General features: G+C 38.3%; 1 protein-coding gene across 16 annotated transcripts in view; it reads right to left on the reverse strand.

Moving 5' to 3' along the window:
* Positions 1-1,292: 1,292 nt before the first annotated feature.
* The window catches only part of INPP4A (inositol polyphosphate-4-phosphatase type I A), a 113,198-nt gene continuing 102,100 nt past the window's right edge, over positions 1,293-12,390 (reverse strand). For 15 of the 16 annotated variants that reach the window (XM_085213631.1, XM_085213670.1, XM_085213652.1 and 12 more), the window contains 3 exons: positions 11,503-11,615; positions 10,980-11,134; positions 1,293-4,136 (listed from right to left, as the gene is read on the reverse strand). In XM_085213631.1, coding sequence (XP_085069757.1) covers positions 4,004-4,136; positions 10,980-11,134; positions 11,503-11,615 — 401 coding nt within the window. In that variant the 3' untranslated portion in view covers positions 1,293-4,003. Of the gene's footprint in view, positions 7,088-10,979; positions 11,135-11,502; positions 11,616-12,390 lie in introns of all 16 variants that reach the window. The other variant, XM_085213677.1, reaches the window with a different exon arrangement.

A 12,390-nucleotide genomic window follows, 5' to 3' on the forward strand; every position in this document is an offset into this window, starting at 1 on the left:
TTATCGCAGCTCCTGCCACGATCCGCATCTCACAGCGTGCTGTAGTCACCTACCTCCAGAGGCCATGCCCACGCAGATGTCACAGTTTTATCTTCATCCAGAAAGCTTACTCTTAGGAAAAGATCTACAAGTTGCATGAAACTCTCCTGCGTACCTGAATTTCTTCTCCTGAAGAAATTGAGACAAATCAGATACTCATATAGTATCCACAGCCCAAAAGTCATGAACGTGTGAATAGCATCACAGTGCTTAAAGAAGTGCGTTCCTGTTCCTCATATTTTGCTTTGTGCCCTCTTTGTGTTGCATCTATTAAAATGTCCCCTCCGTTGTCAGACTACGTCTGAAGTTGTAAAAAGTTACATTTACAACATCAGGTCAGCCTTTCTGAAGCAGTCAGCACCCTTCGGTGGGAGGCTGTGCCAGAGCATCGAGCCCTGCTTCAAGGCTGCAGCTGGAACAGCTAGAGACTGGAGAGCAGGCAGTGCTGCTGTCAGCAGCTCCTGGAGGCAAGGGGATAACCTCAGGACATGCCTATGCTCCTCCTATGGGTGGAGGTACACAGGCTGCCTGCGTTCTGAGTTGCCTTGGATTATCTTCATGGACACGTGCATCAGCTGCAAGCGAATGATGATTCCTGTAACAGCTCAGAATGCCTTCAGATGCTCAACTTCAACCATCTGTGTTTAACAGCAAGAAGTACACAGCAACGTTCTTACCTTAGGAAAGAGGTGCTTTTTTGCAAGGTCAGCAGTAGGGCATTAAGAAGTGGTCAGCAAAGGCAAATCTTGAAACATTACATCTGTATGGTTACTGAACATGATTTAAAACCCAGAGCACCCGAATCTTTTGTGCAGCAGCTGCTGGGCAGAGAATTACATCTGTGCACAATATGCAGACTTGTGGAGGTGTTTCTTCATTTGTGTTGCATACACCTGCAGTGAGAGGCCAGGCAAATACCCAACACTTACATTAAAAAGGAACCTTTCTTCCACAAAAAAAGAAACCAACTGTTTTTACATCTATAAGCAGCCCTTCCACTGGGCATCACTCCGCATTTTACGCTCGGCGGCATCTGAAGATGTCACTTTGTGATCAGAGCGGTTGCATTAGCGGTCGCACCGTGTAGCTGCACATGGGCTGGGTGGTTTGTGGATCAAGGCCAGCTTATCCCTGCTGAACAGCAACAACCAGCACTGTTGTAGGCACCAGTCGACTGAAGAGCAGACAAAGCATGCCGAGCCTTAAAGTGCTGATTAGTTTACCCAAGAAAGCAATAGAAGTAAGCCACCTCGTTACTCTTGTCAGTTCTTTATTGGTTTTCATCCTAAAGACTAGCACATGTACAGCATACATGGATTGGATGAACTAGGATATATAAAACAGTAGCCATATGTTTATGATATATTAATACTGCCCAAAAACAAATAAATAAAAATCTTTCAATGCACAAAGCTTGGCAAATACAATTGTGTTGGGACAAAACAGTGTCGTATTATACAATAATTTTACATGTATAAATGAAACAAAAGGCAACTGTGCTGTAAATACTTTCACAGAACATACACAGAACATACTCGGCAAGTTGGATTTTTTTTTTTTTTTTGTCTTTTTACTTTTGTATGTTTTATAATTTAAAAAACGTACTCAAAAAAGAACATTAGACAGAACTTCATTTTACAGTAATCCTTAAGTTTTGTCTCTCCTGTGCAACAGAAAAGCTTACTTCACCCTTGTGAAGTGTCCTATGTGGATTTCAAGTTTCACAGTTTGTCTTTTTTGATTAACTGCTCAAGACCTCCCTGCTCGTTACGCCCTTTAGAAGAAGCCATTGGCGTGCATTGTGCCGACAGCTGTACCTGTCACACGTCAGCTGGACCATGATGCTCTACATGGAAGTATACTTAAAATATTCCACCACTTTAAAGAGGTGAGCAAAAACCATGCATATAGAAAATTGGGGAGCTTCCAATTACATTTGGTGTGCAAAATAAATAAAGGATCACTAAGCTCTAAGTAGACCTAATGACTGTGGGCCACCGTCTAACAGAGTGGCTCTGCTAATTGCAACCACAGACCTCTTGTTTTCTTCTGAAGCTGAACGCTGGAAGAAGACTTTTAGTGTAACAATATAGGACTTAAAATATTAACTGTGTTTGAAATATACAAAATAAAACTAAAACTCATAAAAACTAAGGGCTATGAAGACTATCGTTCATACAAAAATAAATGTAGCTTTTAATAACGGGTCAGGGGCTGAAGGCTGAGCAGAACTAAGAGAATAATGTCCAAAGAAATCTCATTGCAATGGTTTTCACCAAACATTTCTTTACATATTAAAAAAAAAGAACAAAAAGCAACAATTTTTAACTGGAGGACAAGGTTTGCAATTTCCCAAGGGTCCATCCTACTACAGAAGGAGCTTAGAACTGGGAAAAGAACTACAAATGCATTGAATTTGCACAGCATTTTTGTTTCCCCTCCTAGAATGACTGCAGTAACGGTAACAACGTGGTTCAGCAGAACTCTCTTGGCTGGCTTTGTGACATGCTGCTCAGTGTCAGACTGCTAAAAGCAAAATGCAAAAACTGCTGGACTTAAAACCCCCAAACCTATATGGGAGCAGAATGAACATGACTGATAGAGCAGTGACAGCACAGACAAACATCAGTGGGAGGGAGAAAGAAGCCAGAAAACAGCCGTATACTTACCTGGCTGTTGCTATTCTCACAAGAACAAATGACCAGCTTCTCTATTCTACAGCTCATAGCCCTCAGAAACAAGAGTGGTAGGGCACAGAGGGCTGAATGAAGCTAGCTAGGAATTATTTAATCCTGTTAAGATTTGCAACTTAACATTTAGCTGCTTTTTAAGAACGTATCCTCTATCTTCAAGGCATCTTTTCGGAGATGATTTCCAAGGAGATGTACTGAACCTTTATGAAATGCTATCAAAGTGATAGACAATCAAGCCTTGGCCTTAAGCTAGAACACCTGAGGTTCTCATGAGTTACGTTCCATCAAAATGAGCAAAACTTAATAAATGTAACATTTTTGTCAGGCAGTAAGGGGGATGCTGGGTACTTTTAGCATTTTTGAGTTGACAGATACTGATATAAAACCAAACACCGATTTAAAAAATGCAATGCCCCGACATCCTAACGCTTACAATCCAGAAGCAATATAAAAAGCCATGGATAAAGAAGCACATTGATTGATATACACTACCATGGAACACAATGAACATGTCATAGTGGGGAAGGGCTGGGAGAACTGTTGCTGCCATTAATCGATTAACGTCATTATGTTTTGAAACGCTTTTTAAAATTGGTTAACATTTGCCCAAGTCCTTTTGTGCTAAAAATGACCAGAATTTGTCTTTATCTGGACAGAACTACAAACTAGACCTCATAGGCCCAGTCTTTTTATTTATTATTCTTTTCATATTTCAAGATGGCATCCTATATACAGTGGAACAATTTATACTCCTGGCTGCTATTGTGCTGATTATTTCTAGAAGTTAAACATCTGTTTCTTGATTGCAATAATGCATCCTACTGTTATTAGACTGCCTACTGTCCAGTCCCTTTTTATTTACAACGGTTGAGTTTTACTCTCAGTTTGAATAAGTGATGAAAAGCTCAGTCTGAAGTCAGCTCAGTATAGAAAGAAGTACGTGAAGCAGCTGCCTCAATGCCATTCGCAAAGTCCTTGCCCATCCAGGAGGTACCCAGCTATTTGCATGTAGGTAATTATTAAATAGCACAATATCTGCTCATCTTACATACACTGAAGGCTATTTAAATGGGCAGAGTCATCACACTATTCTCAAGCTAAGGTGTCAGAATAACTGTTACTACAGACTCCAACTGGTAAGTAACATGCTCCATATAGCCTAGTGAAACGTACAAAAAGGTTACTGGTCTGGTCTGGATGACAGAATCATGTATTAGTCTAGAGTGCAGCCACACGTCTTAATGGAACAGCAATTAAAGGACATAAGATGCTTAAGTTTCAACTTTTCCATAAGTTCCTTCTGGAGGCCTGTAATACTTTGGGAAAGCCTTCAGTTGCAGGGAATTAAATGCATACTTGCGACATCCAACATTCTTCATTGTATTTTCTCGTCGACACCCCTCACTGGGGAAAAAAAACAAGCACAAAAAAATGACAGCAGTAAAACGGAAAAGAAAAAAAAAAAAGAAAAAAAGACTTAAACTAAGATGAAATGAACTGGTTATTTCATAGCATTAACAAAAAGTTGGTTATATTTAATGAGCGCTTAATTAATTTGCCACTGCAAATATTAAAGATGATGACTCCTCATACAATGCTAGTAAGAAGCACACAGAATGGACACATGCTATGTCTGATCGCTAGTTTTGCATTTCTAAAAAGCAGCAGTGCATCCAGTGAGAAAGTTCTTTTAGGAAGGTTTCATGTATTTCAGGGTACGCTGTTACGGCGTTCGCGTGCCACTTCATTGCAGAAAGGATCCCAAAAGATTGCTTAAATGCAGTTCTGCTAATTCGTTAGTACGTTATGTTGGAAAAGAAAGGCTGTCCATCTCTCAACAGGAGCTTTATTTTATTGTTCCCTGTACATCAGCGCTATCAGAACTTACTTAAGGATCAGAGCTGATATAAAAATAATGGCTTTCCAGTTATCTTTGCGTGCATAAATTGACTTGAAAACCAACATACTCTTAAAAAAAAACCCACAAAACACCAGGAAAAAGCAGCTTTGTATTGGCTGCATTGACAGTCATCACCCCAATGGAACAAAGCTGTGCAGAATTTGGGAGTCCAACTTTACCCAATGCTTTGGTGCAACTGCCCCACATTACAAAGAGGTTCTGTGCTACAATAAAAAACGATTCCACTTATAAGGCTTCTTTACGATTGCAAATCTATTTCAAATCCAAAACAGACATACAAAGAGGAAGCACTGCATTTTAAATACATATTAGAAATCAATTTAGGCTCACATGAGAATGTGTCCTGATAGAGAATGGAAACCTAAACACTGATCTAATAATAAAAGTTCATGGCAAAGTGTACAGTACACAATCTTACGGTGGGAATGTCCCACCATTCCTGTCCTGGAGATGGCTGCAGCAGGTACCAGCTAAACAGAGGCAATCTGACTCAAAAGGAGGGTTTGGTTTCTGCTTCAGTTTGAAAGCTCTCTGCTGTTGCTGATCTCACTGTTCCTCTAATTTTGGTTAATCACACTGACTGTAGCTCTGCTACTTATGTACCACCTAGTTTAACTTCATAGAACACTGAACGTTTTCAATGCAGTTAACAGCTTATGTTTGAAGTCTCTCAGTATATGCTGTGTGTGACTGTCCTACAGAATGGATTGCACCTTGTGACACTGTTTCTATGACACTGCTTAGTGCATTACACATCCCCCAAAGACTGCTGCAAATGGATCCGTCAAGGATTGGCAGAAAATATCTTTCAGAGCAGTAATAAAAACATCTAATTAAAATAAAAAGTATGGGATGCCAACAGAGAATTTCCAATTGGAAGTGAATAATTCTGCTCATTACTCATTCCGCTGCCTGCATTGCCCGTGTCCCTCTGTGGCACAGGTGGCCCACAGGCACGATGACAAAGATGTATTTCACCTATTTTGTGTGCTGCAGAGCTTCTGGAGGCACGTGAGCTGTAAGCACTGCATCATTTTAAATCTGAATCCCAGAATGAAAGCACAGGCTGAACTAAAGAAGAAAAAATGAAAACCTGTCCCAACCAAAGGGTAAGAAAGAACCCATCTTGTTTTCAAAAGGTCTTAGTTTTCACTGTAAATTAATTTAAAAGTGGTCTTATTGCACACCTAATCTTGTCAACAACAGTAAACAAGCAAAGCTTCATACTGCATTTATAACAGACTTAATAACATCAGGGAGCTCAGTGGAGACACCCCTACTAAAGTTACTTTCGCATCTTGGTAGGCTGAACCCAGGACACTCACCAAGAAGGCTACAGTGAACCTAATCACCCTTTACTGCGTAAAAAGTGAGTTTTGGTACTTATAGCAAACAAACCAATCTTATCAGAAAAAAGAAATTATTTGTATTGAGATGCAATGGTACTGGGCAGCAGCATAGGATGTGGAAATGTCCAATACCATCACACCATGTTTTTAAAGCCCGCAAGGCTTTGCTGAAACAATTCAAAATAAATAGGATAAATGCTTAAATATATACATACACTGTCTGTGGGCTTTCTTTTCTTTTAAAAACAAAATTGGAAGAATAGTGAGAAAAATACCAGGTGATAGTGTACTGTACAGTCTTCTTTCACAAAGACACGAGTATAACCATGTACTTCATTTAGTTAGAATACTTGCCAAATTTAGGATTTTAGCTTTTTTTTCCTTTTTTTTTTTTTTTTTTTTTCTTTTTTCCTTAAACTATGTTCTTCTCTTTTTTAAGCATACCTCCTTCAGGAGCTTTCAAAATACATTAAAATTGATAATATAAGCTATAGCTATCTATGTCTTCCGAGCAAGTTAATAATAGTAGAAATTAGAAATCACAGTACTAGCGGAGTTCTCCTTGGTCATCAAGCTCAACATTCTGTCATCTTAGGCACCAAGCAAACTAAATCCCTTTACGAATTTAGCAAACTATGTTAAATGAGGTTAGTTTTTCAATGAACTATTGCTATTGACAAGCACTTCCAGACTACTACATCAACAGAGTCCACCATTTTGAACAGGCTTACCCCAGTTAGATGTTAGATACAAATGGTGTCCAAATTTCTTCCACAATCGTTCTGCGTGACTAAACTAGGCAAATTTCTTCAGCATCATCACTTAAATAAATGTTCTTGCCATCACTCATTTACCTCTAAATCACTGTCTATCATCATCATAACTTATTAAAGCTGTCCGACACTCAAAAATGGAAATAACTAATATTTAGTCCAGTGTCATTAACACAAAGCCTAGTGGAAAACCTCAAGCCCACCAAATAACAGAGCTAATTAATACCTTCCTTTCCTTGCTTGAAATATTGTAGACTAACTTCAATAGGATGATAATGACCCTGTTTCAGAATAAGTTATAGAACAAAGCACCTGAAACAGACAGTGGATCATTAGCAGGCTCTGCCAATTACATACTCTCGCTAATCAGACATCATTATCTTTTTGTCTTTAATATATTACAAAATGCAGATCTATAAATATAATGAAATAATCCTGCATGCAGCACACTGCAAGTTGTTGTTTAGTGGGTACACTAGTCTACTGGAACATACGCAACCACGAGAAAGGAACGAGACTATGGTTCTACAAATTGTGTAATAATAATTTGGATATTATGTTTTGAAATAAAGGTACAAATTTGTTTACTTCTTTAAATAAATTTCTTAGAATTTCTTATAAACCCCACCCATATTTTTTATTTTTCTCTTCATAGCTTGTAAAAATGAAAGGCAAGATTAGCATATACCCTGAATATACAAAAGATACAAATTCTTTTCAGAGTTCCTTTCTCTGGAATACATGAAACAAGTAACACAAAACTATATTTGGTAAGAGATCTTCAGGCCGGCTAAAGTAACGAGGTAACAGGCCAAATGTCAGACTATGTTACAAGCACTGAAAGCAGAACAGTAATTTAAAGTTTCAATACAATTCTTCTTGATAAAATAATTTGATGTATATTTACAGTTTAGTACAATAGAAACGTAAAATTGTAAGGCATAATAATAATTCTTGGCAGACAATGTTATGACACATTCTTTTGTCCAGCAGGTACCAAGTGGCAATACACGTTCAAGCAATTTTTTTTTTGTTTGTTTTTGTTTTCATTTTTGTTTTAACCTTATCTTCACTTGCAACGTAATCTGGCCACCAGGTACGCTATGCTCAGAAACAGCCACACAATCAGTAAATTGGGGCTGAGAGCTAGTAAAGGAATAGAGTAGAGGAGGCTGGGATCTAGTCTGAAATCTCGGATGGGCACCAAGCCACTCAAGTTCTTCTGGGTGACTACCTCCCGTGTTCCAATGCTGTGAAAAGGAAGAAGGTTGGGAGGAGGAAAAATAAAACAGAAAAGAAGACGGACATGCAAATGAATGCGTAAAAAGAGATGGCAACGCAAAGTGGTCAAGAAGATGAAAAAAAGATGGAAGAAGCCACAACAAAACCAGAATATGAAGTAAAGAAAAACGGGGAAAACATCTCAAAAATATATATCAGCACAATTACAAATAAAAGGAGAGGGAAAGAGAATAAAAGAGAAAAATAAGAAAGAAGTACTGTAGTCTACTGAAAATAAACACATGTAGGTTGAACATTAATGGTTTTCCATGTTCATTCTTTCAGATTACCAAGCAATATCCCATGCAGCTCTGCCATGCTTCTGCATGCTGCAAAAAAGTGGAGCTCTGAAAAGCAAGCTGAACATGAATAACCATTGTAGTATTTGACCCTTTCAAACATCTTTCCACGTGAGCTGCAGTGAAATACTTTAACCTCTTAACTAAATGCTCAATATATAAACAAAACAAACAAACAAAAAATCAACAAACAAACCAAAAACCACCCAAACTACCCACTTGCTTTTCACCTTCAAAATTAATTCAAGTGTGTATTGATACACTTCCAAAATGTGTGTTTCTGAAGCACCTCAATGTACACCTCTGAAGGAAAGATGTTGCACAGCCCATCTCACTATGTCCCCGATGCTTACACTGCTTTGAGGACAGGCCTATTCACTTCTTCATGTAAAATTCTGTTTTTAGATTTCAGAATCAGTCCTCAGAGCTCCAACAGTGCCAGGGAAAACTGTATGCAACTGATGCATTGATAGTATGTTTAAAAGAATAAAAAGACAATAGTGCTGTTGGATATTTCCCAAGGTTCAGGAACAGTTCTGTATTTTGGCCCAACTGAAAATGTTTTATCAAAAGCAAAACACAAGTTCTGCACCATTTCTTGAAATGTTTATAATCAAGATTGAACCAAGCCTTACTTTTTTCCTACAATTACATAAATCAAATAAGGTCCAGGTTAAATGAAAAAAAGGTTATTTTTTCAATGCTCTAGAAGTAATTTGTAACTTTTCCATCTCCTACATCAGGCATCCAGGTTAGGTCATCATCCAGGTCAGGTCATCCTGTCCAGGTCAAAATGGTTTTGGGCAGAGTTGGATTTGCATATATTGAGCCTAGAGTTGGACTCAATGACCCACGTGGGTCCCTTCCAACTTGCAATACTCTGTATTTGTTCCATAACCCTATCCCTCTATTCAAGCTTTTTAAATTTTTGCCATTGTTCTCAAATAGAATTGGAGAATATATTTAAACAAACAACCTACCCTAAAAAGCAATGAGACGTGAGGAAGAAACAGCAATAAACTTGATGAAAACCCATCTTGTCTTAGTATTCCATTAGGATTAGTCAGCATTTATTCTGCGCAATCCCTCTTATTCAACAATTTAACAGAAGAAGAGCAAGCCACATCTTTCATCTGTTAGAGCAAGTTTCTAACGTTGCTGGAACATGCTAGCCAAAGGTTTTGATTAAGTTGGCCTACTTTCAATACTCGATGTAGGTCAACACAAAGCAATGTGTTTCTTATGTCAGTGTTTTATCTGATATGGTAGTAAATTAAACTGATGGTATAGGGGCCCAACACAATGTTGTTATTAATCTCTGTCTGTACTGTGACCCTGACTGCATTAAAAATATTAACTCGTCAAGATCCCTAGTATTATACTTGTTCAGTTTTTATTCTTACTAAGCAAATAGCTTTGTTAAAACTGCACAACGAAGCTTTTTTCTTTCAGATGTCTACACCAACAAGTTGCACAGTTTAAACAATAAGGTATTTGAGAGTCACTCAGCTCTGTTAAGTCAGTAACTTCTCCCTCACAAGCTATTCTGAGCTGTCTTTACTTCAAATGCCAAACTCTGGATGCACAGTTTTCATATAGGGTATTAATTTTGTAACAGTCCAACAAAAAGTGAACATAAAAAGGCCCAGTGACGTCCAGTTAGACATTGAAATGAAAAACAAGTTTTTAGTGTAAGAGGCTGCGAGTGCTATTATATGAGACATTTTCCTTCTCAGTACCCGAAGAGTAAGAAAGGGTCAAACAGCAAAAACATACAGAAAGGATAAGAGAATTGAACACTCTAGAGAATTTGGTGAGAAGACACACAGTACAGTACATTCAGTAAGAGTGAATGTTGAAAAACAGGACTGAACAGCATTGTTGAACTACATTGATAAAGACTAAAGCTAGATTTCTTATCCTTTCTTTTGGTATGTGAGTTACGGAGTTTTCCAGCAGTGCTTGAAACAAGGCATTGAACAACAGTAAACAGATTTTTTTAGTACAGTATTGAATTCTGCAAACATCTCTGCTGCTTCAGAATACAGAACATCATTATACTGGTAGGACAACAGCACACTGACACGCTGTGATGAAATTTGATTGCTGCACTGTGAAACACTCATACTGACATTTTGCCCGGTGAGCAAAGTGTTTCACTGCTGAAGAATACATGTGTCAAACCAGTGCAAACTGCAGGAGTCTGTGTTTCAAAGAACAACATGCATCTCTGAGAAATCAGAGACAGCTGATGCCTGATCTAGAACTAAGAAACCCAGTGCTGTGACAGCAACAACCTCATCATCAGACAACTTTCAAAGAAGCACCAGTTTCCTGTTCTGTAAAGCTCAGCATTAATTGCAAACTTGTTTTCATATGCTTCTCTGAAAACTTCCAGTTCACTATTGAAAACTAAAACCCATCTGATGCAAACCCAGTAAGGACCAGCTTCACTAGTATAACTCCCTAAGACATGCAAGCAAGGGATGAATCCTACAACCAGTTTTGGAGCTTTTTTGGCTTTGTTTTACTGCTTGTTTCTTTTGATAGAAACAGAGACCACCTCTGCTCTGCAGTTTGCATGGTTCCTTACTTAGGACTAAGAGACACAGTAAAACTCTTACCTCCTCATACACTCGAGAGCCTGAGTGAAGACCTGTGGAGCCATTCCATGTTCATGCTGTAGGATCAAACACTGCTCTAGGGTGACCGACATAGCAGTCCTATCCTTGGCACTTTTACAGCTTGTAAACCGAACACCATTTAGTCTGCGGCATATCTAGAAACGGGATACACAATCGATCATTCCTTCCTCATGCATTACCTTCTGCCAGAGAACACAACAGACCTGTATTTCTCCTCCTTGAAGAGATATAAATCCTGTGTAGGACTCTGATGTAAAAAATTGTCATCTGTGGTACAGCAGTATTTTGTTACTTGAGTTGTAGAGAAAATATTGATGTGCAAAAAAATCCTTTTTTTTTACTTCCCTGCGGCTGAATTCTGGAAGAGGTTCAGCCAGACAACATTTCCAAGCTAATGCATGCAAGTGAAGAAATCTGAATATATCACTAATAAAATGTGGAAACTATGCACGTATACAGAAAATCAACTGAACTATACAGAAATACTCAGATTACTAAATACCTCAGCTGCTTGCCAAAGGATATCAACATTCTTATTTTTCCTTGCGTGTACATTTTGTCCCAGAAACCTTAACAGTTCAGGCAGGCACGTCTGACTACGAGATCGAGGTAGACCTACAATACAAACAAAACCAAGTCCACATTTTTTAGTTGTATTCAACACTTTCAGAAAGATCAGTTGCATGAAAAGTGCTTCCCATTGGAAATACAGTCATGTTTTCTTCAAACTATCAAAGCTCACAACTAACTCAATTCTTAATTACACAATGCCATCGAAAACCAAATTCAAGTTTAATAAAAGTCTACTGGAAATATATATTCATGTCATTTAAAATTTCAGGGGTTCAGAATGTGATACAGCAGTACAGTAACAGAGGGAACGAAGGGAATAAGATTGGTACAGTATCTTGTTTGCAAAGATGTACTTGCTTTGACATGCTGCTCAGGACTATATAGAAACATGTAACTGCTGGCACTGCACTCCACAGATGTGACAGGAAATCATGTATGTCTCTACAGAAAATGTGAAGATACCATTTTATTTCCGCTCACGTCTTCATTTTTAAAGCTACAAGAAACACTCTGATGTCTATAAACAAACAAAAAAAAGGCCAAAGTCACCTCCCTGAGTATGTCTAGAGACAAGGAGATCAAAGGGAACAACTAAACAGTAACTGACTTCTTGGAAATTCTGCAGTGCTCAGAATTCATGGCACACGTTTTCAGAAAAAAAAAAAATGATACTGGATCAGGGAAAATCTTTCCTCATGTATTGTTCTGGAAGAGAACACCTACAAGATACCAGCAAACATCACTATGCTGCCTGTCCCTAGAAGGATCTGTTTGTATGTTTGCTTCCTGTTGCCTGTATAACACAGGATACACAACT

Source organism: Meleagris gallopavo, chromosome 1 (genome assembly GCF_905368555.1).
Source record: "Meleagris gallopavo chromosome 1, MGAL_WU_HG_1.1, whole genome shotgun sequence".
NCBI lineage: Eukaryota > Metazoa > Chordata > Aves > Galliformes > Phasianidae > Meleagris > Meleagris gallopavo.